This window comes from Castanea sativa, chromosome 4 (assembly GCF_040712315.1).
Source record: "Castanea sativa cultivar Marrone di Chiusa Pesio chromosome 4, ASM4071231v1".
In the NCBI taxonomy this organism is placed as follows: Eukaryota; Viridiplantae; Streptophyta; class Magnoliopsida; order Fagales; family Fagaceae; genus Castanea; species Castanea sativa.
The window spans coordinates 10132093-10157956 of NC_134016.1; the positions used below are offsets into that span (position 1 = coordinate 10132093).

At 34.0% G+C, this 25864-nt stretch overlaps 1 protein-coding gene and 1 non-coding gene across 7 annotated transcripts; one reads left to right on the forward strand and one right to left on the reverse strand.

The window, feature by feature from the left end:
* Positions 1-4487: 4487 nt before the first annotated feature.
* TRNAS-GCU (transfer RNA serine (anticodon GCU)) lies at positions 4488-4569 on the reverse strand. Its single transcript has one exon. It is a non-coding gene; the product is annotated as a tRNA-Ser (tRNA).
* An 8119-nt stretch (positions 4570-12688) lies between these two features.
* LOC142631377 (uncharacterized) lies at positions 12689-25656 on the forward strand. Of its 6 annotated transcripts, none has more exons than XM_075805519.1 (10): positions 12689-12814; positions 14655-14793; positions 16107-16236; positions 16381-16460; positions 18193-19299; positions 20233-20270; positions 20360-20561; positions 23796-23882; positions 24332-24384; positions 25445-25656. In XM_075805519.1, exons 2-8 carry the CDS (start codon positions 14659-14661, stop codon positions 23796-23798), a joined length of 1695 nt encoding a protein of 564 aa, XP_075661634.1. In that variant the 5' UTR covers positions 12689-12814; positions 14655-14658; the 3' UTR covers positions 23799-23882; positions 24332-24384; positions 25445-25656. The 6 variants fall into 6 exon arrangements, with proteins under 6 accessions (XP_075661634.1, XP_075661633.1, XP_075661637.1 ...); XM_075805518.1 differs by lacking the exon at positions 25445-25656 and adding an exon at positions 24631-24803; XM_075805522.1 differs by lacking the exon at positions 25445-25656 and adding an exon at positions 24631-24768 and having other exon boundaries at positions 23796-23886.
* Positions 25657-25864: the final 208 nt, after the last annotated feature.

A 25864-nucleotide genomic window follows, 5' to 3' on the forward strand; every position in this document is an offset into this window, starting at 1 on the left:
AATTAACATTCTAGAATGTGCATCACTTTCTTCTACCTTAAAGCATAAACTTGTAAACAAAACTAATATAAATAAATATGTTTAGATCCCACTAGAAGGAAAAGGAAAAATTATACCTTCTAGATGCAAGCCTTGTCTTAAGAGATCTCTAAAATTAACTTTTCTTGAAGCTTCAAGCAAAGCTAAACACCAACGTAGAAAACATAAACAGTCATATAAGGTGTAGAATTAGAACATGTCATAATCCCTAGTATTGTTTTATACAACAATATCTAATAATTCAGCAATTAGTACAGAGGCAAACAAATACCATTCCTTTAACCTTGATTCGAATGGAGGAAAAGACTGAAGAGAAAGGCAATAAAAAAGTAGAAATTAATTAGGAATATTAAACCTAAATAAAAGTGAATGGAAGAGAAAAAATTAAGAATGAAACCTGCTTTAAAACAACAAACAAATGTACAAAGAATTGAATCTGTTGCTGTTTGGTATTCATTGAAATCTGCTGTTTTAAATCTATTGCAAGGAAGGAACAACACAAATGTACAAAGAGTTATAAATTGAACAGCCGTAAATTGGTTTGGTGCATAGAAAATATATATATTAAAAAAAAAAGAATAAACACTATTGCAAAAACTATTTATAAGATAATCGTTATAAAGTCCTAATTAAATTTGTTTATAGTTACAGATTTCTAAACAAATTTGACAAATTTGATTAAAAAAGACATGAATTTGTACAGAAGAGGTAGAAGGTTTGGAAAAAAAAAACAAGGGATTAAGTGGAGACAAAGAAGGCTGACATCTAAGGTGCCCAAATAATTATTCAATCAAACAAATGATTAAGCTAAGCTAAATTAGATGTGCTAAAAAACCTAGATAGCAAAATAAAGCAAAACTTGAAGGTAAAGCAAAACATGTAGGATTGTTGTCAGATTTTGAAGGTTGGGAGGCTCTTCAATACATCTCCACTTTCTTACAAAACCTGTACAATTTGATTTTCTATGAGTGTTTCCCTGACTTCAACAAAAAAGAATAGAGAGAAAAAGGGGTCAGGAATTGAAATCCCCAAATTGACAAAAAAAAAACCTAATTAAAGATGAAATCCTTAAATTGACAAAAAACCCTAATTAAAGACAATAGGAAAAGAGTTTATTCATAAATTAATTGAGAGATACTGAGAGAGAATGCTTTGATATGGAGGCTGGGTTGGAGATTGAAAACATTGGCTCCCATGGTTGTGCCTTGCAAGCTTTCTATGAAATAGCTTGGATTTGCGTTTGAGAGAGTGTATAGGTTCTGTGTTTGGTGAGTAATGTCGAAAGGAGAGGTTTTCAGAGTGAGGTTCTGCCTTGCGTTTTGGTTTCAGAGTGTTTTGGTTTCAAAATTATATTGGGGAAGAGTATTAGGTAGAGAAAGAAGAGTATATATATTAAAAAAATAAATAAATTAGATTTACAGATTAAAAAAGAAATGCTGACGTGGAAAATTGTGGAAAGGTCAAAGCTTTGGTTATATATATTGATTATTGAATTTGTAGTGTTTGATCCGACAACCAAACTGAATACAAAATTTTCAAGGGCCTAACAAAAAGGCCTAAATAATTCTTGCAAAAAAAACAAAGGCCTAATATAGAGGTTGAATACAATGACTAAACACAACAATTGGACCAAAAATTCCCAACACAAAGGTCTAACGTAGAGGCCAAATTAACACAATAAGAGTCATCAAATATCCCATTATCCACGGCCTAACCCAATGGCCTGATGGCCCACTGGGCTAATGAGTGGCTCAACCTATTGTTATTGAGGCCCATAAGTAGCCCACTAGCCTAGTGGGTCAAGCCGTATGCTAGTTTTCATGTTCATGGGCGCCCGATGGGCTATCCTAGTAACCTAGCCCGTTGGCCCAACCCAATAATTTAGAATTCATAACAAAAATATATAGGCCCAACACAATAACTACAGGTCACCAAATAGTCCATTACCCACAGCCCAACCCAATGGCCCATTGGGCTAATGGGCAGCCTGGCCCATTGTTATTGAGGCCTATTGGTAACCCTCTAGCACAATGGGTCAGACCATGGGCTAGTTTTTATGCCCATGGCCGCCCAATAGGCTAGCCCAATAGCCCAGCTTGTTGACCCAATCTAATAACTCAAAATTCATAACAAAAATACATAGAAGGATTATGAAGGATTGATTTTGAAACATTATAGAGGAATTTTTTAAAAGAACTCCTCCAACCACTAAGATACTTAAAGTGATTCTTTTAAACTTAGTTTAGTAAATATATATTTTACTAGTAGTCTAGCAACTTCGAATTAACCATTTGACATTTTTTTATTAAAGATTAAAAAAAAAAACCATTTAAAGCCTTAATAAAAAAAATTAAATATGTTTTCATCAAAAAAAAAAAATTAAATAAATTTGACCGTAAAATTTTTTTAGGATAAACTATATATTTGGTCCTTAACCTTTACACCATATTTTAATTTCATCTCTGACCTTTTAACAGTGTCAATTTGGTCCATAACCTTTTAATATTGTGTCAATTAAGCTCTTACCATTATATCTTAGATAAAAATTGCTGACATGGCAAACAGCCAAAATAAAATTTAAGTTTATTGTCACATCAACAGAAATTAATTTTTGTTTTGGTCATTAGACACATCATCAATTTTCATCCAAAAGATAACGGTAGTGACTAAATTGACAAAATACTGAAAGGTTATGGACTAAATTGATGCAATCAAAAGGTTAGAGATCAAATTGAAATATAGTACATAGGAGAGAGACCAAATATGTAGTTTACCCAATTTTTTAATTAAGTATTAAACTCTTTGATTCTTTCCTTTTAAAAAAAAATTGATTATTCCCTTATAAAAAATTGATTCTTTCCTTATAAAAAATAATAAAATAAGATGCTAATACAAGCTCATGGGTAGCCCACTAGGCCCAACCTGATAGCCCAGCCCGCTAAAGAAGAAATGAGCATTGCCCATGGGCTAGGATTTTCTCTTTCAACCTAGCCCAACCCGGCTCGTTAACTAATCAATAGCCCACTATGCCTAGCCCATTGTGTACATAGGTCAAGTCAGGCCATTGACGACCCCTAAGAATGACCAATGAAACAAGTAACATATGTAATACTCTTAGACTTGTCCCATCCGTCTACATGTTGGAACTGCTGCCTTGATATGCACCTAATTAGCTAACTCGAGGGGGTAACTAATTGAAAGGCTTATTGCTTAGTTTAAGGTAGTTGGGAAAACTGTCCTAACAAACATCCCCTCAATTGATGTGATAGAACAACCAACTAGCAAGTCTATTGCTAGGTCTTAGGTCAATTTCTTGCTAGATCTTCTCTCTCCCTCACTCAACAGGACAAGTTATGCCTAACAAGCCCCATGCATTGTAGTATTTCATTCTTCATTGCTCATCTTCTCCACTAATTTTCTAACTTAACTATTAGAGCCTCCCTAACCAGACCCTTTCGAGTGGTCTTGATTGGTTTAAGGTCTTCGTCTTTAGTATGTGACCGTATTCAATTCGGAAGGTCCATCACAATTCGATCAAAGTAGAAGTCCTTACCATAGTTTTATTGTGTCCCCCAAATTCCAACTCCCCCCCCCCCCCCCCCCAGATTTATCTTTATGCAAGAAGAACTAGGAATATAAGAGGAGTTGAAATTACACTCCTCTCAAGCTTAAACCAAAATGACATTGAACCCCTAAAACAAAATTTGACTTAACTACAACACTACCAAGAAGTTTGAGGTTTTATGCGCTAACTTGCTTTTGGTTAAATAGAATACTCCTATTTTAGCTTTTGCACTTGGTTTATGCACCATTATAAGTACAATTGTTTACCCAAAAAAGGCAGCTAAAAATCCTTATATTGTCCTTGGGTAATATGTGAAAATTTTGCATTGCCCATTCCTTCTACTCTTCTCTCAAACCACCGAGAACCACAATGGAAAACACCAATTAACCTACAAATATCAAACTCGGCCATCACATATTTGCCACTAACAAGGCCTACTACCTCCAAGCCACTACACCAACAACCAATTGGCCACCAAGTCATAAATTCACATACGCAAATGGCAAGCCCATACACCAATCCCATAATAATATCACAACTCAAACCCCCACATAACATATCCACCAATAGCTAAGAACCTTATAGTTCAATTGATTTTTTTTTTTTTTGTGTTTCTAATAAAAATGTTCAGAGTTTGAATCAGAATCCTCTTTCTTTCAATTACCGAATTACAAAATAATAATAAATATCAAATAAATAAATAACCAATTACCACTTTTGGTCTCAAAAAGAAACAATTTATTCATATTTTGGCAAGTTCTAGGAACATTGCAATTTGCAAGCAACTGAACTTTACTTCACCACTTCTCATTACAAGCATCCAAGTAGTACAACTGACTGAAATTATTGCATTTTCACAAATTTTTAGGAAAAAATATTTTAGCGTCGCCTGAGAGATTCGAACTCTCGCGGGGAAACCCCATGTACTTAGCAGGCACACGCCTTAACCACTCGGCCAAAGCGACGTTGGTGAACGTGTGACGATAATTTGTATAATTCAATATGTATCAATCTCGAAACTTAAACCTGCAAAAGTATACAAAGGAATGGTATTTGACTATTAATTGATAGGAGGCAGACAAAAACATTGTTAGTCGTTTCTGTTCGGTCAAAAGGGAGGCAAACTCTATTACTCGTATTAGCGAAGTTTGTATCCCTTGAAAATTTCAATGTCTTTTTTTAATATACATATATATTTAGAGAGAGAGAGAGAGAGAGAGAGAGAGCCATATAAAGGTAAATAAATATTTAGCCGCTCTTTTATATTTCTTGATTACCTTCTTGTAAATTTTGGTACTTCAGTATTTAAAATATGAGAAAAAAAAAATTAACATTCATATTAATTTATATATGGTTCAGGATGGATGTTAGTATATTCCAGTCTTACTTTAAAATATATGGGAATTTTTTTTTCTCTAGAAATATGATATCATCGTAAAGTCAACACCATAGATTAAATTCTATCATATCTAGAATATAAATTGGGAATATTCCATTAATAAAATGAAATTCATAATTGATTTTAATATTATACGTACCGTAAGGACATGATTCGATCCATAGCCCAAGAGATTTGGACAATAGCCCAAAGAGCCCAAAACAATAAATTTGATAGAGAGTAGGTCTGTCACTGAACGTTCAATGATTTATTATATAGATCACAATAGGCTAGTTGACATTAGAATGAGTAAGACAAACAATTTAAAAAGAAAAGTTACTCCTCGGTCAGGTTCGAGGATGGTATGTTCTTATATATTTCTCTTAGACTAATACAAATATTCAAGTTTTTGATTACACAGTGATTTCTTTTTTGGATTTCTGATGATCCCCCTGTAATAGAATCCTTACCTTTTATATTCTCTTCCCCTCTTTCATCTCAACCTTCCACGTGTAGATTAGGTTGCTAATCTCCTTGATACTTGTCCTATCAGCACCTTTCTGAAGTCTTTGTAGGTAGCTATAAGACTGAAAGTCACTGTTCAGGTATCACTTCCACATTAATGCGGTTAGGGGGTTAGATGCAGAACATTCAATGCGGTGGTAGCAACTTTCTTCCCAGATATTACTCAGTTCTCTATTAACTCACCTCTCTCTAAAGCTTATCCTGCTAAGTATGGTTGCCCACTGCCCAGTACTTGATAAGTGGTCAAACTTTAGGCTTCCACTCTATTGGTTGAGGGGGGATTGCTCCTCAGACAACATCACCTGTTCATTATGATCACACCTCTTCCTCAGCCCAGTAATCTACTTGTCTTCATTGATACGTGCTTATTTTCGAGCTCTTTGATGTCCTCAGGTGCGACTCACGACCCAATACCCTTATCTAGACCCTTCATCCCTACACATACATACATGTGTGTGTGTGTGTATGATGTTACACCATTTAAACTAATACATAATAGAAAATATTAATAATAATTTATTTTAATTTATGTGTATCATGCACACCTTTAGATTTATAATTATTAAATCTTCATCATAAAAGAAGATTGGTAAATGGTAATGCAACCTAAGGAGGATTAGCAATTATTTTTGTAGGTGGGCAGAAAGTTTGGCCTATTCCCAGACCAATCTAGGCCCATCCAAAGTTAGTTCGGCCCAAAAGGTTGGCCTTATCCCGGACCAACCTAGGCCTATCCAGGTTAGTTCAGCCCAAGATAAGCCCACTCTAACTATTTAAGTATTGAGATGTTTTAAACAAAGGACCCCACCTCAGCAGTTACATTCTGACAAATGTCCACCGCAATCGAGGACATAAAGTAGTGCATTGGGGGAATCCACCCACTAAACACAAGATTCGACATCAAGAACAACTTACTAGAAAATCATTTTCAACAAATGGGTAGTAAGGCCCACCTCTGACACACGATTAGACACATTAGAATAGTGACAAAGACCCAAAAGACCACCAAAACTCTATGAGTGAAGGAACCCACGGACATGCAGGATATTTCTCTCATCATGGCAAACACACTAAGGCAAGAGTATAAAAGAGAAAGGAAGGTCAAGAAAGGGGTGTTGGAACAAAAAACATCAGAGAGAGAGACACGAGAGAAAAATGAGAACATAGTTCTGGGGATAGGGAAGTTCCGCTCAGACTTTAGAAAGGGAAACTCAGCTATTTGGCAACCTCCTCGACTAGACTGAATCCCTAGCAGCCTATTATCAAAGTACTACTTAGGCATTGCCCACTGTTTGGAGATATGTGATTTGATGTTAAGAACATATGTCAACATTTCATGTAATTAGCTAATCCTTTGACAAAATGCACTTTACTTGTATTTGGGTAGATCTAGAATGTGTTTAATACTTCAAGGAACCTTGTTTCAAGTCCAAGTATTGAAGTCATGCAAGTCTGTCTAATATTCAAGTGTGAAAAGTGTTGTTCATTAAAGCTCGATAGCTAGCTTAACAACTAGCATCTATCAAGACTTGAAGAGCTGTTCTAATCCGTGGCTCGACAACAGCTTGACATATAGGGTATTTGTCGAGATTTATGAAACTCAGATTTTCGAGTCTGCTTTTCATCCAATCTGTGATTGTATGTTTGAGTTTTCTTTTCTCATAACCCTAAACATATATAAGGATTATTTTAAAGGTCGTATCAGGTTACATGCAGCCAAGAGCACAATTGCATTAGAGCAAATTGTGACCGGAGATTTAGTTTGCCCTAGTTCATCTTTCTTGTGAAGAAGCTGCTGTGTTTGTGCATCGTAGGGTTTTGTAACCAAGGAGCTTCTCGATCTTCATTGTGTGATAAATTGAAGAACTTTGCAGCCAACAATCATTCTCTAGTTGGTGATTGAAGTCGCGTACTAGAATCCGCACAATTAGTTAGGCACGTATTGGGAGTTGTGCAATATAAGGAGAGATTGTCACTACAGAACAAGTCCAATTGGGTATTAGGGTAAGTGTTCAATTGTAGGTTGGTATAAGGTACTGGGATCCCTTTACTTGTAACTGCTTATTTTGATAATAGTGGATTCTCGGGAGTAGTGACCTTAAAATCACCTGGTGAAGTTTTTTCTGTGTTGGTTTTTTCTATTCGTAAACAAATCACCGTGTCAATTTACTTTTCCGCTGCACTTTAGATTATTGGTGATTTGTTTGTGCTACCATGTGTTTGTATGTTAATTTGATTAATTAATAAATTTGGCTAATTAATCAATTGATTTATTACAAGAGGTCAATACGTTTTTGGACTATCACCCACTACCATACAAATCACTTCTAGGACCTCCCATTGTGGGCAAAACCTAATCCAGAATACAAATTAATTGAGGGTTTACGCCCAATCAACCTAGGGTTGTTAGGAATGTACAACCACAATTTTATTTCTACATATTTATATCTTTTTAGAATTTGCGGTGTAAAAATTATATGACTTGAACCCATCTCATATATATATATATATAGAGAGAGAGAGAGAGAGAGAGAGAGAGAGAGAGAGAAAGAGAGAGAGAGAGAGTAGATATAACTTAATATTGTCAAACAATAAAAAAATACAAATTAATAGTATTTTTTTTGTTCATCGATAGTTGGGGATGAGAGAATTTAAACTTTGGAGTTTAGATGTCTCCATTGGAAAGGTATTACCCAATTGAGTTACAAGTTTTTTCTTTTCCAATTTTTTTTTTGGTTCTTTTCATAGGGAGTTACAAGCTCTTGACTCGTAGGATATGATTATGAACCAAAAAAGAAAAAGAAAAAAAGGTTTCTAGTAGAGTGATGGTCCATGCTGCGTGCCTCCCATCCAATACTAACTGCCACATGCAGTTTTGGTATTGGTGTGTAAGTGTATTCTCTTATCTCATCTTCCTTACCCTATATATATGTGTGTGTGTGTGTGTTTCTCAAAAAAAAAAAAACCTAAAGAATGTGAATGGGCCATGAGTTCAGGCCAATGGACATCATCTACTAATCAAAGGTCACAGATGATTAGATTCATCATCTAATTATACTTATTATTATTAAATTACATTTTTTTTTTTCATATTAAATTTTTGTTTCATTTTCAATAGCATGCAAACAATCAATTTACCATCGATATTTTAATTTGATAGGATTGTATCAATATTCTTCATATTGTCTAAATTGGGTGTTAAAAAAATAATAACAATGATTTTTCGTTACAACTAATTAGGGTGATTTTGTCATTACATCTGATTTTTATCTCATTTAACTCAATTTATATGAAAATACAATTCTTCAATTTGGTGCGTTAATCAAATAAATTGATAGTTTGGGAGATGTTATGAATGAGGTGAAAGTTTAAAGTAGAAAAGTGTAATTTATTATTATTATTATTATTAGGAAGCAAATTACAGGAAACCCCCCTACAATTTTCCTAAAAACACAAAACCTTCATCGGGCTATAGAGCATTAGGCCTACAGTCATGACAATTGGACACTAGGGGACCTCTTAGGTATCATATTGAGGGTCCTTTATCCCATGTAGAAGACGAAATTAACGCAAAATTTGTGCATCAAGGAGGTGCATAGAATCTAAAATCCTTAACCATTACACTACTTGCATGGTATTCCTTTGGCACAATACCATATCCAACCAAACAAACTAATTTGGCAAAATAGTAATGGACAGAGCAATGTGAAAGAAGCATCCAACACACATGAAGATATTCAAATTGATAATAGTCAATGGAATTGGATATGGAAAACCCCATGTCTACAAAAAAAAAAAAAAAATCAAACTTTTATATGGAAATGCATTCATAATAGAATACACACCCTTTGTTGCTCACCACCAACATGTTGGCCTTGAGTGTCTTTGATGTCTAAATTTTGAAAGTATTTTACATTCATTCTAGATTGCCCTTGGGCAAAGGAATTCTAGATTGCTCTCCTAGGACAGTGAGAAATATTTATTTTTCCATAAATTGCTAGTAGAATGGTTACACGAAAATTTAATTAATATATCTCCTAACTCTTTTCAAATGAGTCTCGGAATATTCTATTTGCTTATGAAATTTGGCAACTTTGGCTATTTAGGAATAATAGGATATTCAATCCTCCTTCTGAAGCACTAAACTAGCTAATGCACAAAACTTTACATTTTGCCACAGAATTTTATCATCTTGTATACAATAGAAAAAAGAAGAAGAACAAAAGTCACTAAAACAATATCCTGACGTCCTCTCCACAACCCTCTTTTGTTACTTTAAATACAGATAGTAGTTCTAAAAATAACATTGGTAAAGTAGGAGGTGGAGTTGTATTAAGAGATAGCTAGGGAAGAGGATAAAAGGTTTCTCAATTTGCATAGGCACTACCACAAATAATATTACAGACATATGGGCTGCTAGATATGGTTTAAAAATGATTGGAGGGTTAGGATATAAACATATAAACCTAGAAATTAGCTCTCATATTCTTCTCAATTGGCTAACAACATATGGTTTTTTGGTATTGAAACTTTTTTGTTTTGATTTTGGATTGCAGGATGTTGCTTGGCCAATAATGGATTGTCTTTCCACATCACATCTTTCATGAAGCAAATGGCATGGCAAGTGAACTAGCAAAAAGGGGACAAGAGCACAAATGCAATTTCAAAAAATATAATGAATGTCCAAATTTTGTTTATGTAAAATATGTATATGATATTTTGCTACTAGGCACTCCTTGTGAGTGCCCAATAAATAATACTTTGTAACAGTGCTCCTTAGATAATAAATAAATCATCTTTCTTATAAAAAAATTCCAATGTTTTGCATGTTTAGCAATAGGTGAATAAGAGTTCAAGATTAAGAAGTGTTTCATGTCTTTAGGTGACTTTTTCCTTCTTTAGTAGGTGATAGGTGACTTTTTTTTTTTGATAATCAGGTGATGGGCGACTTTTTCCTTCTTTAGTAGGTGAGTTAAAAGGTTTGACTATCAAACCAATTTGGCTTCCTGTGAATGTAGGAATAGTATAGTTTTTGTTTTTTTTTTTTTGTTTTTTTTTTGACATTTACTTTTAGTGGTGGCATGTAATGCTTTGTTTTCTTGTCTCCTTTGTAATCTTTATATAAGGCTAGCTATGGTTTGTATCAAGGCATTTGATAGAGAAGTGTGGTGTGCAAAATTAAGTGGTGAGATAGCAAATAAGTAGTGAGTGAAATAGAGTGGTGTTTGTAGCAAAGTGTGTGTGATGTTATAAGTATTAATAAAACTTATTTTTATTTTTTTTGAGAAACAAATACACACACAAAGGAAAGGGAAAGGGGTTTTAAAACAAAGGAACACCACAACTCCGCTCAAAAGTCATGGTAACTTCTTATTTTTATTGATAACTCATTTGTTATTCTATTTGAGTGTAGTAAAATTTACCACAAAGTATTTGACAAGATACTTTATTTTTAGATACAAATTTATTTTGACAAAGTTTCCGCAATGGCAAATCTTAACACCTCCCTTATGTTATAGTTCTATGTTTAATTAATTGTGTAACATTTAAACATTGGAGGTTTTTATATATAACACAAAACCCCTTATGGTATTGTTTTATGTGAAAATACATCCCTTAATATGGAGATTATCATCACATGAACAATTCATCATTTATTTTCCTAGATATTTAACGATTTGTTCATAAAAATACCATATGAGATTAAGTTGTAATGTTCAAAATTTCAAGGGGTTTCATGATTTACAAAGAAACAACAATGAGGTTTTGTGTAGTTTCTTTTATTGTTATTGTCATCTACTATACCATAATTTTATTACCTAACTTAAAGTTATATTAATAAGATAAATAAAGTATGCGAAAGTAAATTGAGAAGCAAGGGAATATGATTTCTCTTAAAAACATAAATAACAAAATTTATCTCACAATACACAAAAGTGTCCAAAAAACAAAGCTAGTTATCTATACTATTATCAAGAGAATATAACTCTTTATTGTTCACCTTTTATACTTCCAAAAATAACCATATTACCTAATTAAGATTTATTTAACGATAACAAAAGTTAAGGGTACAAAAGTAAATTGAAAATTTTAAAAATACATAGTATTCTAAAAAAAAAAGATAGAAGGCGCTTGATCTACTAACAACGGTATAAAAATATCAACTATACAGTCATTTGCTTCAACCCCCCTCCCACACACACACTGCTTATGAGAAAAAACAGTTTCAATAAGTGCTTTTCTAAATCTTATTTTTAATTTTTTTATCATTTCTTTTCTATATTAGGGTGAAGATGATATCTTTGTTAATAAATATACTATTAAAAAAAAAGACTCTATGGAATATTCTTATTTTTATTCTTATTCTTATGTGGCACATACATGCATCATCTGGGATAAAAATTTATGTATATGGTAAGATAGAAATAATTATGCCTCTACCATTTATGGTTTAACATTAAAAATACATGGGAAAGGTGTTCATCCAATACAGCTACACAAGACATCAAATAACACTTACTTATTTTTGGACACCGAGTTGTAATCATATCAGCTTTGTTAGAGTTAAAACCAAGAAAAAGTCTAAAAAAAACAACAATATCTCATAATATTTTCATATTACCCTTATTTTGAGTTATAATAAGTTCCGAAATAACCTTACTTTGATTGTGATCTACGATGATATAATGCTTTTTGTTTCTTAGGAAAATGTTGTGAAATTTTGTGTCAAAAAATTTTAAACCCAAAAAAAGAAAAAAGAAAGAGTTATCATTACTATTATTTTTTTTTATCAGAAAAAAAGAAGTTATTATAACGCAGCAATTTCTGAATCTGATTGCCCAATTGGGGGCATCTGGCACCAAATCCTTTAAGTATAGAACCCAAAATTGCCAAATCCGTACGCTCCCATGTTGTCTTTATCTAAATTTAGATTCCATGCCATCACTTCCACCGTTAAAACTATTGTACCTTAGACCGCAGCCAATTAGGCCCAAATACGCAATTTACATCAACTCATTAAACCAACCAACATTGATCTTTTTCTGTACAGTACTATACCTGCACCACACCGTACAAAAACACCGCTTCTACTCCAAACACACATAATTCAAAAATGCCCCTCGAAGTCCTCATTATTATAAATATGCCATTCCTCACACCGTTTTTTTTCTATCTGAACGAGAAAATAAAGGAAAGCCAGATTTTGAAGTCTCGTTTGCACACACTAAAATTCAAAGTCTTCTTTCTCTCTCTTTGAAAATTTTCTCGCACTTTCTCACCGATTTTCCGGGAAAATTTCTGATCAGGTATACTCTCTGTTGCTCTCTCTCTCTCTCTCACTCTTTCTCTTACTTACTTGTTCGCTTTTATTTGACTCCTTTAAAAGTGAAAGATACAAAATTTTGAACGAAACGTTTGAGGTCGCTACGAAAATGTGAGTAAACGAAGCAAAAAATCGAGGTTAGGTTTTTTGGATTCTTCGTTGTGTGAGGGAGCTGAGAAGTGGTTTGGAGCTTTGTTTTTGTGCGTCGATTTGGTTGAAAAACGAAGTTATGTTTTGGTTTTTTTTTTTTTTTTTTTTTTTTTCTCTTTCCTCCTGTTTTCTCAGCTTCCAAACGGAGAGAGTAGGGTTCAAAAAGGTTAAGGGATTAGGGAAATGGATTTATCGTGTTTCTGTTTTCGTGTTTGTGAAGGAAATTGGAACTTACTTTAGGTTAAGAAAAGAAACTCTGTTTGAATTTTATATCTTGTGTGTGTATGTGTTTGTGTTTGTGAGTGTGTGTTATTTGTTGTATGTTGAACTTATTTTGAGCTGAAATACACTGGAAGAAACTACATTTATATTTAATTGATAAACTTCAGACAAGCTAGCCCCCAAGTCCTAGGAGCTGCATTGTTGTTTAAATATTTTTGCTCTGTATATTAAAATTTTTAATTTTAATTGGTAGGTTACACGCCGAACCAATGGGTTAGTGGCAATCTAATCCTCTACTCATTGTTTGTAATTATATTTCAACTTTGCAAAAAAGATAAGCCACATTGCATTTGGAAATCTAATAATTTCATTGGCAAAGGAATGGATATAGCTACATTTCCAAAGATGATGAGTAATTATTGGGTACTCCTGGAGTACAGTGATGCGTTGTGCCCCTCTCTCACATTTATAGCGGATCCCACTAATTAAATTCACGGTAGGGTCCACTATGAGTGTGAGAAGAGGTAGCAGCACGTTACTGTGTTCTGGGAGTATCTAATCATTTTTTGAAAATGACAGTCAAGCTCCTTTGGTAATTAATTATTGCTTGTTAATTGTTGGGATGAGATCCCCTCACATTTAAAACCTCCAACTCCCTCCATTTTTGGCCGGATGTGAGACGCATGGCATTTGTTTGATTTTGTGTAGTTTACATGGGTTTTTAAGACATTGAATTTTTTAGATGACACGCTTTTTACATCTGAATAAAAATTGGAGAATTTAAATGGGTGGGGGTCTTATACCTTTAATACTCACAAGTGCAAAAAGTGTGCTTGGTTGAGTGTTTTATCACATAAATTGATAAGGGTGTCAGATAATAATTATCACGACAGATGTGTATAATGTAGGGGCAATAGTTCTAAAAGAAGAAATGCTTGATGTTAAAATATGGGGGCATTATTTGGAAAAAAAAAATCAAAGTTATTGTGTGATTTTATGAGTAACTTGAAATGTAAGGGTTCAACCTTGTGTTTTACTTGATTTTTTTTTTTCCTTCTCTAATACAGTTTTGCATTGCTTGTATATAGTCACTTGTGCAAAGAGTAGGGTTATGTTAAGTACCCAATCACATAATTTGCTAAAGGTAATAAAAATTATCACAACAAATGCATATAATATAAGGACCACAGTTTCACAGAAGAAATGCATGATGTAAAAACGTGGGGGCATTGTTTGTAAAAGAGTTCAACTTCTTGTGAAATTTACAAGTAAGACGTCATTAATTCCAATGATACTTTATGTTTAACAATTCATCCATTTATTAACTTGGTTTTCTTTCCTTCTCTAATACAGTTTTACAAGAATAGCCCACTGCAAATCTTTTGTTCTTTAATTAATGATGCGTCCTTGATATAGACCCTTGTTCTTATATGCTGACGCTTTGAGTCCAGATAGATGGCAAATAAGGAAAATGAGGATTTCTATTACAACCTCCCAAGGAAAGAGCTTCAAAGTTTGTGCAAAAAGTATGGATTGCCTGCTAATAGGTCACATTCTGAATTGGCAACACTGCTGATCTCTTACTTAGAGGTACCGCTTCCATGCTACTTGTTTTTGTTTGACTAAAATAAATCACATATAAAGGGAAGCCAGAACCTTTTTTCCCCCTTTGTCTGCTGTTACATGTTGATCCTTTTACTGTGTTATTTCTGTTTGTGTACACCATATTACATATTTGAGCTCATAGTTATAGGCTCTTAGTGTGTATGTATTTTACACACATTTTTCTCCCACTTACCTTCATCTTAACCTTTTGGGATTGATGGTATTCTTTAATAGGGTATTAAGACAGCTTTAATTTGAGAATACCTCTCTCTCTCTCTCTCTCTTTTTTTTTTTTTTTACTTATCAAAATGAAAACTATTTGAGGTGTTCTCAAATTACAGCAACATGATCTGTGTAGAACAAGCATGTCATGCTCAAGGGTAAAAAGAGTCAATATGAACCATGGAATGGGTTTTTGAGCTAAGCTTAAAGGATTTAAAGGCTTATTTCCAATTGGTTTGAGCTAGTGCCAATATGGGGCACTCAGGCCCAAGCTTGCTTGGCTTGTTTAATTGGCAAGAGTTGTTGGTTTATATGGAAAGAATGTAATGAGCAATAAAAATGGGGATTACCCATTACCAGTTCTTGAGGGGAACCACTTATTTTACATTTTAGAGTTAGTCTATGATAAATTTTAGTAGGTAAACTAACAGAATGGGGCCTAAATTGCCCAAATTTATTTTGTGCAAACTTTGCTAACTTGGAACTTGGGCTCAAGTTTGCTTGATTAAGCTTGTTCTTTAAAATTCCAATCAAGTCTTTGGTTAGGTGTGCTTGTGTACATGTATAAAAACATATTGTATGTGGCCTTATTGGTCATTTACTAAGTGCTTCTTTTCGTACAACTGAATTATTTCCTTTTGAATTGTTGAAAAGTATTGAAATATATGGTCTTAGTGTTACATATCTATCGACCCATTTATTATTTTCTTGAATATGTAATTTATATCACAAAGCACTAGAAAAATAACTAAAAGATCTTGCCATCATCACATATAAGCATATAACAAATTTACCATAATTGTTTAGAAAGTGGTCATTTCCATGAATTCAATTCAAAGAGACCAGGGATGTACTTAAACTTAAATTTTCATTCCTTGGTATAGACTAACTTGTCTATATTATTTTTTACATACTAAAAATGCTCTAATTCTTTGTATCTATTAGATTGTTCATTGTCATGCTTCTCTAAACTTTCTATTTTAATAATATGCTTTGAGTTCACATTTATTTAAGATGAAGTTGAAATTATTGTAGTCAAGTTATACACCCATCATTAATATTTGAGAATTTTCCAGAACAAGAGTTTAAATTCAAAATCATCCGTGGAAAGGGTAGGTGGGATCAATGGGGCTTCACCTCCTACATCATCAATACCGCAACTGCAGCCTGGAGCACTGTTCAATCCTGCAGGGGATGCCCGAAAAGGTTTCCAGTAATTAGCGATTGCCTAATAAATTTGAGCTTCTAATATATGAAATTAATCTTGTATTGCCTAATAGGACATTTTTCCTGACTTTGTGATGAGAACATCTTAAATGGATGAATGGCAACTGATTGCTTCTGTCACAGATGGCAATGGATTCATATTGTGTCTCAGAGAGGAAGATAAAAAGGGAAATTGCTCTCAAAATATTAAATACCATGATAAGGTTTGATTCCTTATGACTGAATTTCTTTTAGATAGATACTGAATGGCATACTAAATATATTCCTTTCCAATTATCAACATTCTTTAGGGCTTATTGTATTGGTATGTGAATGACAGTTTGTTTGGGAAAGATTTCTTGATTTAAGATACAGCTTGTGGACCCTATAAGACGGTGCTATTTCTAATTTTTATTAATTGGAGAGGGGTCTAAATAGCTGCATCTGTTTCATGGCTTCTCCTCCTAAGCCATTTTTAAGACCAATGGCCCAATGCGGCATGAAAGATTATAAAATTCTCAGATAAGAGAGAAGGATAAAGAGCCTGCTGCAGATATTGTCTGACTTCTCTGTATATACACCCTTGCTTAAAATGTAGAAGTTCAAATTACCCTTCACTAATAAATAACTCTTCTAACCCTCACTGTCAAGTTTGTGGACAGGTGTCTATCATGGTACATAATGCCTAACTTTTAAAAAAGATTTGGAATTGGTTCTTACTTAACGTCTATGTAAAATTATCTCCCAATAGATCACGGAACATATGTTATTTGCTTCCTTATGACCATGTCTCACACGAGTTGAAACTAGATTTAGTGTGTTTGGTTCACTCATGACATACTTGTTTATTAGCTATATTAATTGCTAACCAATTAAAAAGAAGTCTTGATGGGCTTGTTATTAAAAAAGTGGATCTCCTCCAAGAGGAATCTCACCATTTCATCTCACATGTTGTATAAGCCGTAATCAATTTTTACTGGGGAAAAAATTGGGGGGTTAGCAAGACTTTAAGCATAGACCTAATGGGCAACCAGATTCTTCTATGATCTTATAAAATTGTTAGACAAGGAAGAAAGATACTGAGAATAGGAAAGAATGTTACCAAATATAGTGGCTAACTCCTCTTTATAAATAGCATTTGTTTTAATATAAAAGTACAAAATTAACCCTCACTAATACGTGGGTCACCTAACAAAAGGATTGTATCATCTTGCCATTCGCCTCTAAAGGAAAGCACTGAATATCAGACATGGGAGAGTTTTATTTGGCTACAACTTTTAGCATGACTAGGTAAGATGGTGAAACAATTTTACACAAAGACTTTAAGCAAAGACCTTATGGGCAACCAGTCTTCTATGATCTTATAAAATTGTTAGACAAGGAATAAAGATACTGAGAATGGGAGAGAGAATTTACCAAATATGGTGGCTAACTCCTCTTTATAATTAGCATTTGTTAAAATATAAAAGTACAAAATTAACCCTCACTAATACATGGGTCTCATAACAAAAGTATTGTACTGTCTTGCCATTCTCCTCTAAAGGAAAGCACAGAGTATCAGATAAGGAAGAGTTTTATTTGGCTACAACTTTTAGCATGAATAGGCAAGATGGTGAAACAATTTTACACCAATAAGCTCTATCTCAAATGCACCTCATCTTCTTGTAGGAACAAGGTGGAGGGTATGGGTTCAGGATTCACTGGACAGATGTAACCTTCCAATAAAAAAGAAAAAAGATGATGAAAAAACTGTACTAATTCAACTAGGTGCAAGGAGAAGACAAATCTCTTCCTTTATTTATTTATTTATTTCCTTTCTTTTTTGGTTGTTTGAGTAGCCTGAGAAGCTGTGAATGCTACAGGTTGGGATCCCTTCTTTCTTGTTTGTAAAAAGATTTTTATCTGTTAGATTCCTATTGTTGCACCGTTAGTATTCATATGTGGCTTCCTATGCAGGATGCTTTTGGTGGTTCAGTATGTCATCTTAAGGAGATGTCCCACTCTCATATTGTTTTTCAACATGAAAAAGGTGGTCTTAATCATAATGAGACCCTAGGAGAATGCCCTGGTAACACTTTTTTGGGTTTTGCAAGAGATGGCACTGTGGAAGATATGTCCCAGATAAAATACAGTAACATAGATGTTGATGCATGTCCTGTAGAAAATGCTATTGCTGCCTCTATAATAAAATCTCCAAGAGTTCCTTCCGCTTCTTTTGAGTTTTATGTCATGTCAGAAGAGGGGATCAATCTATATGTTGATTTGAATTCAAGCCCATCAGAGTGGACGAAAAGATTTAAGAATGAGGTTTATATTTGCGAGGGTGTGCACAGGAACAAGTCGGGAAGTCTTCATCAGGACCTTGGGCACTTTGGAGAGGCTAATAAACAAACAGAAAATTCCTTTATAGGTAATGTAGATTCAGTCCAAATCAATGATGGTCATGTACTAAAAAGATCTTCCCCAAGTTCAAAAATGATAGAAGATGATCATATGGGGTTTGACCGACCAGATACAGGTGATGCATCTTTACTGTCCTCTGCAATAATGTCCTGCGGCATGGCCTTAGATGAATCAGAGAATTTGAAGAAAGATCAAGTGCTTAACTTGTCCGAACCCAGTTCTAATACACAGGACCAGATAAATTCTGCTGCTGAATCTTGTGCAAAAGATCAGTGTACTGTAATCCTTGATTCAGATGTCACTGACACTCTGCAGTTAAAGTCTGCATGCAATTCTGTGGTCAACTCAGAATCCAATTGTCCACTTAGCCCTCTCGCATCAAAGGATCAAAATTCAAAAGGTGATGACATTTTTGAGAACTCAACCATGCAAAACAGTTGCAGTCTTGTGAACCCTAGTGTGGTATATCCTGGATGTTCTGCAAGCGGTTCTCTGGAGATGCCAACATCAGATGTTGCAAGTAAAGATGCATCAACTTCAGCTTTTGAAACCGATGGCTTGCTGGATTTGGTTAATCTTAAGCGCAATACAGAACAAGGTGGATTAGCCAACTCAAGTGAGCTTAATCATGACCTTTTGCCAACATGTGTTGAAGAATGGGTATGCTCTATTGCAAAAAAACTTGTCTATTTCCTGAAGATCTGGATATGTGTAAATGCATTATATGGTGGTGTTTTACATGTACTGCATCATGTACTACCAATTTGAGAGTTTGAGTTTAATTACGCTAATTGTCAAGTCAATAAATAAAAAAATGGGCATAATAAAATTATATATGAAATCTGACCTCACCTTGACATGCAAGGGTTTTTTTTTTTTTTTTTTTTCCCCAATGAATTTCTACTTTGTGTTGTAGGAAATTGTTTGTTCCATGCTTGCCAATATATATTAGCAGAGGTAGTTGAGAGTGAATGTTTGAGAAGTATATTGTAATTTTTATTGATCTAATTGTAAAATTTTGGAGCACATTTAAACCCAGCTGCATGTCTATCAGTTTAAATGACAACAAAATGCCTGCTTTGCCTCTTTCTAGCTTGTTAGTCAGGTACATATTGGTTAGCAATTGATGGATTCTATTACGAACACTTGGTTTAGTATCATTTCTTATGACTAGTTATTTTGTCTGTGCTTGTCGTTGGATATTTTTAAATAAAGTTTGCAAGTATATTTTACCACACATATATGAGACATACCAGTCTAGGAATTTGACTATTCGGTTTGGGGCTTAGTTTTCTATTGGTTATTTTCTTCCATGGAGAGAGAGAGAGAGTGAGGGAGTTAAATATGTGATGAATAGTTAACTCTCTCCCTCCCTCCCTCCCTTCTTCCTTGTACAGAGAAAAAGAGAGAGAGAGAGAGAGAGAGAGAGAGAGAGAGAGAGAGAGGATCGGGTGGAGGGAGGGAGTGAGTGAGTGAGTGAGTTAATATTCATTATGTATGCCTGGAATTTAGGTTGCAAATGTAGATATATGGTTTTCTGCCTGGTAAATTCAATCATGTTGAAATTTTGTGACAATATCCTTTTGTGTACAGGAGAGGAGCAACATTATCAATGGAAGGGAGAGTTCAGAGTAATCTTTCTTCTCAGTCATATTTCTTGTTATGGCATGTCTAAATTTGCTGTTGTAATCTGAGAACGAATCTATTTTGCTCCTTTCAGATGCTCACAGATCAATAACTCAGTTGAGAGGACTTGTATAAGCTCTAATGATACAGAATCTAAAGAACTTCACAAAAAGAGGAAACATGTGGATGGAGAAGATCGAAGTCCCTATGGTAAACCTGATGCAAAGATTTTAAGAAGCTCAAATCATAGTGCTCGTGGAGCAATTCCTAGAAGATCCATGAGGCTGATTTCTAAGGTTATTTTTTTTTGATACTTTCCTCTTTAGATTTGCAATTGATTGTGGCTTTGGTTACCACAGTAAACGTAAGCCATCCATCTTTCTTTATTGGTAAGTTACGCATGCATACCCTCCAACCAATTATCTTGAGAGAGGAAGTGCCAATTAAGCTATAGCTCATTGGCAACTTCACCCTTCATATTGTTTCAAATCATTTTTAAATGTGCTTAATCTGTTTTTCTTAGCACTTCAAAGGGTACTTTTGTTTCATGTATAATTTCTTTTGCAAATACTTCTTTTGGGTTAAAAGAAACGGTGAATTTAATTTTTGTTCCTGTGTTCTTTTAGCCATTGGGAAATATAAAATATTCCCCTTTTTTGTTCCCCAATAAATTTGGTAGTAATTTTTCTGTTTTTTTTTTTTTTTTAAAATTTTTTTTTTTTTCTCCTTCTTGATACAATTTTGTTCCAAAGGTTAAATGTAGTCTTTAAACCAAATGTTTGGTAACTAACTGTAAAGATATCATTCTACTTGCTGCCATTTGCTCCCTCAGGCTTTTTCCCCCTTCTTGGTTTCAGTGTCACTGCTAGAATTTTTATTTATTTATTAATTATTTTTTAATAAGTAGTGTCACTGCTAGAAATTGAATGAAAGGAATATAAAATATAGAATAAACAATGAATGTGCCAAAACCCTATATTATGCTTTGTTCCTTTTCCAAATATTAGCCTCATAGATACCATCTGATTCTTATACTTTTGTGTCTCGGAGCCTGTTATGTCATTCCTAAATGGTGCAAGAGAACTAATCAGTTACTCATCCTGTGAAAAAAATTTCAAAGTTTTATGAGCACTTGAGTATTGAGCTTTCCCCACCCCCACCCCACCTTTTTTTTATTCCTCTTCTTTTTTTAGAGGAGCCATGCTTTTGAGTCTTGGTTGAACTTTCTGTGCAAACCAGACTCTAACAGAAATAAAATCTCAATTTTAGTTTTTATGAAAATTACAAAAAGATCAAGAAAAATTTTCCAATGATGTTCTACGCCAAACCCCTTTACCTGAAAGAACTCATCCTTCAAGTATGAAATTTCGAAATCTTCCATATTAGAAGAATAGATTTTTTGACTATTCAACCCCTTTGCCTTTTGTATTCTTTTCAGATATGCATTTAACCTGTTGAACCAAACAAGCAACTTGAATTCAAAATAGAGAAGATTACCCAAATTAGAACATCCAAATCAAATCTTTCATTCCCGACAAAATCAAATTGTTGTGATACTTCATTATTTGCAAAATCAATTGGATACTCGGGATTCTGGCCTTCTATTTTGGAAATTTCCTCATTTAATAGATCTTTGCTTTCTATCTTTTTAACTTCCTCAATCAACTCCATTTTTTCCTCTTGACCTCTTCATAATTTTTTCATCAACTTCCAAATATTCAGTTTGATTTGATTTCTTTGGCATAACTATTGAATGGAGCTTTCTTCTTAAATAAATCAAAGGTTCTGACTTCTCTAATAATACAAACTTTTGGTTTCATCCTTCTTCAACAAACAGACACGGCTCTTAGAAGCTACTTTTTCCTCAATCCATGGCTTACCTAAGAGTATATGATAGCAACATTTTGGATATGTCATAATTACAATGCAGAAACTTCATCATGATAGTTATACAAAATGTAATATGAAATTAAAAATTTATTATTAGACCTATTGTTACCTGATGCATCCGAATCTGCAATTAGTTGTGCAAACTTTTCACTAACATAACTTTTAGGCGAATTACCTTATATGACAATTTGCACAACCTTTCCAACCCTCCAAGACAATACATAACGATTAAATTTATGATTCATGAAAGTTCGTCATTTCCGTTGGTGTCTTCCCTATAGAGGTGCCTATGAGAATATCCAAAAAAAAGTCTAACGATAGGTTAGTCGTAAAATAGATCTCTTACACAATCCCATTTCCTATCCCTGTTCCTGCCAATGTATAACTCCAAAGCATCAAGCCAATCATTGATCTCTTTGAATTCATGCTCTACATGCTTGAATATGTGTTCGGCTTGCTGTTTTAGGGTTTGTAATGCCTCCATCTTAACTTGTCAAGTAGCTTGAATGGCTTGCACCTTCTTGATCATCATCAACAAAGTGGTTGTTTTAAACTTTGTCACTTGCAGCCAGGCTAGTCAAGGCTTTAAAAAGGAATTGCTCCGGATGTAGTATGATAGCAGAAGAAATGTTAGAGTCTAATTATTCCTTGAGTCTACAAAGTTGAAATTCAGCACACCAGATGAGAAAAATAAAAGATTGGAATTCTGTAGATTGTATACTGTAATGATTCAAGATTTACCAATGTGAGATAAAATTAAAGGCTCCAAAGTAGTTATTTTGCAAGGAAAAATATTTTTAAAACAATCTTAATTAATATTAACCTAATGGCTCTAATTTTACTGAGAAAGCTGGAAACATAAATTTCAAAAATTACAAAAAAAAAAAAATTCAGCAAAAATCTTCCAGCAATGTTCTATGTTAATAGGGTCCTCACGATCCTCTGGCTGCCAGTCCTTGCTATTTTTAGTGGGTTCTTGCTATTACACCAACCGTCAAGTTTACAATGACTATTCATGCTCTCCTTGTCAACGCCTAGATTTCGCCCATCCCATGGAGACCTGAGCATTTTATTTAAAGATGCCCTTGAACCATGTAGTTAGTTATATATTATTTTTAGCAACTCAATTCAAATTAGTTGTGACAAAAGTACTAACCATATCTCCAAGTGCAATAATTTTTTCTGTTAGTTATTTTATATAAGTGATGAGATTTTATATGAATGGAAGAGATACCTCATGTACACAAAATTCCTATAAAAAAAATTTACCTTAGTGAAATTAGTGGTACCAGATTTTGTTATTCCAGATGCAAACTCATATATGAAAATTCAAACAAAAGTTGCATACTTGCTTCCCTTGCATTATAAAACCTTTCTCATCGTGTCCATGTCCCTTTTCCCTTTTCCATTTTGGAGCCTTCAGTTTGTGCTAAGGCACTTTTAATTGGGTTCTTCACCTTTATTTTTGTACCCAAGGAACAATATTAATGACAAGTGAGGTACTTAGAAGAAAAACTTTAGTTTGTTTCCGTCACTGCTTAGAGACTGCTTTGATGGAAAATATGCTTCTTTTTATATAATCTATATGTTAGCTTATTTCCATCACAGTTATTCTAAATATGTTTGGTTTTCTTTTGCAGTGAGTTCAAGCCATTTAGACCACAATAGAAGCATTGGCTCAAATGAAAACATATTTCAGTTTTTCTGTAGTGGGAGTACAGTCTATAGTAAGTATGAAACATTCCTCCACCCCTGTTTTGAAAGCAATAGGGTCAAGTTAGATGTCAAATGGAATTGAACCTATCCATTGTATTCTGTTTGGCATATGAAACAACTCTTTGCATTCTTCATGCGGATTCATTCTTTATTTTACAAAAGCCTTAACTTCAATTTCATGGGTTCTATTTTAGGATAATATATATAATGAAAACAATCTACTTTTCTGCATGGTATATATTGACAATGATTTAAAAAGAAAACAAAGAAAAGCTGGACACCAGGAAATAATTTAAAAACTGTAAGAAGAGTGTGATTGAATGATTCCAGTTTCATGGATTGTTCAAATTCACCCTTACTATACTCTTAATATCTTTTTCTGACCTCATTCTTTTAGAGTTTAGTAGATTCTGAGGTGGTGATCTTTGAATTTTGGACTAATAATGTCAATGTGTTGCAGATCTCTACATTCTTCAGGGAACATTATACTGATATCCATAACAAAACTACAAGGTAGTCATAAAACTTATTTTCTTTTCTTCTCTTAAAGTAGTAACAAAGTCAATCATTACTCTTTCAATAGAAAAATTCATTGTTGCGGTGGTGTTGTATCAGAATTTTGAAAACTGGACTCTATTAATATTTTCATCCTGGTGTCATAATTACATTAATTTATTTATTTGTTGACATGAAACTGTCTTTTTGCTACATGAATATAGAAAAAGAGGAGTGTCTTGACCCTAATTTTATTTTGTTTAGAGGTGAGTGTCAAGCTTCAGGTCAGCTTGACTCATGGACTGAGCCAACCTTGACTGATCATGCTTGTCCAGAAAATTTTCAGCCTAAAGTGATGTTTGTATTCTTATCATTATTCTAAATCTTTGGTATATTAGCGCAACTTACACCCATCCATAAGCAGCATTAAATTCTCATATACTTGTGTATTTCATTGTGCCTCCCTGCTTCCTTGCAAGTCCATTTACTAATTAAGGGCCTATTTGGATGGAGGGGAGAAGGAGGGGGAGTGGAAGAGAGTAGAGTAGAGCTGATTGAAAATAAGCTAATTTTGGGCCAAATTTACTCTACTTTACTCTCCCTCATTTTCCCTCAATCCAAACGGAACATAATTCTCTTGGGTTTCGGTTAGTTAGTTTCACTGGTATCTATGTTAAGCGACATATGACGACCTGCAGGACAACCACTGCAATACTTTGTGAGCTTGGTTGGATTAGGCTAGCATATTTCGAGCCTTTCATGTTATGCTATTCAGCTTGAAAATCATGCTTGGCCTTGGCTTATAATTGTTGATGAAGTGGTTTGAATGAAAAAAGCTTGAGTACAAGTGAAAAGAGAGGGCAGTGGGGGATATAACAAGGTGTTCAATAGTTTGTTCTTTTAATTCTTCCCCTTTTTTCGTCCTCTTCTTTTCAGTCGTGCTATTTGCAATAAATGTCAGAAATGCATTTATATAAAAGCATCATGCAAATACATGATTATCTGATACAATGCAAGATGAGCAAAAAAGTTAGGTGTCATGATGCTTGTTGATTTATTTTATACTTTCTTCTAGCAGAACAGCATTTGAAAGCCATAAGGGTGCAATTTAGTGGTTGGAGGCTTAAGATAAACTGTAGATCCAGACATCCTGAGTTCAATCCTTAGGAGTTTCCCGAATTACTTGATACCCAATTTCTGGCAGGTAGGGCATGTATGGTTTACTCCCTAGGGGTGGGTGCAATGGGCCCTACCTAGGTGAAGTTACATGTCATGAAAAAAAAAACAAAAAAAAAACAGCATTTGAGTGGGCGGTGGGCCTCATGATTTACAATTTTACATCTGTGGAGGTAGAAACGTGCTTATCAGATAAAACTTGAAACATTTGTCACGAACAAATGTTGCTAACTATGGGTCTGTTTGGATAGAACTTATTGCTGAAAACTGAAAACTAAAAACACTGTACTAAAATAATTTTTTAATGTGTAAAAAGTACTGT

Bases quoted from the DNA above. Each gene is read 5' to 3' on its own strand.
- LOC142631377 (XM_075805519.1), top strand. From the start codon at position 14,659: ATGGCAAATAAGGAAAATGAGGATTTCTATTACAACCTCCCAAGGAAA. The intron at 19,300-20,232 runs GTATGCTCTATT...TTTTGTGTACAG, and splicing joins CAACATGTGTTGAAGAATGG to GAGAGGAGCAACATTATCAA. The intron at 20,271-20,359 runs GTAATCTTTCTT...TGCTCCTTTCAG, and splicing joins AATGGAAGGGAGAGTTCAGA to ATGCTCACAGATCAATAACT.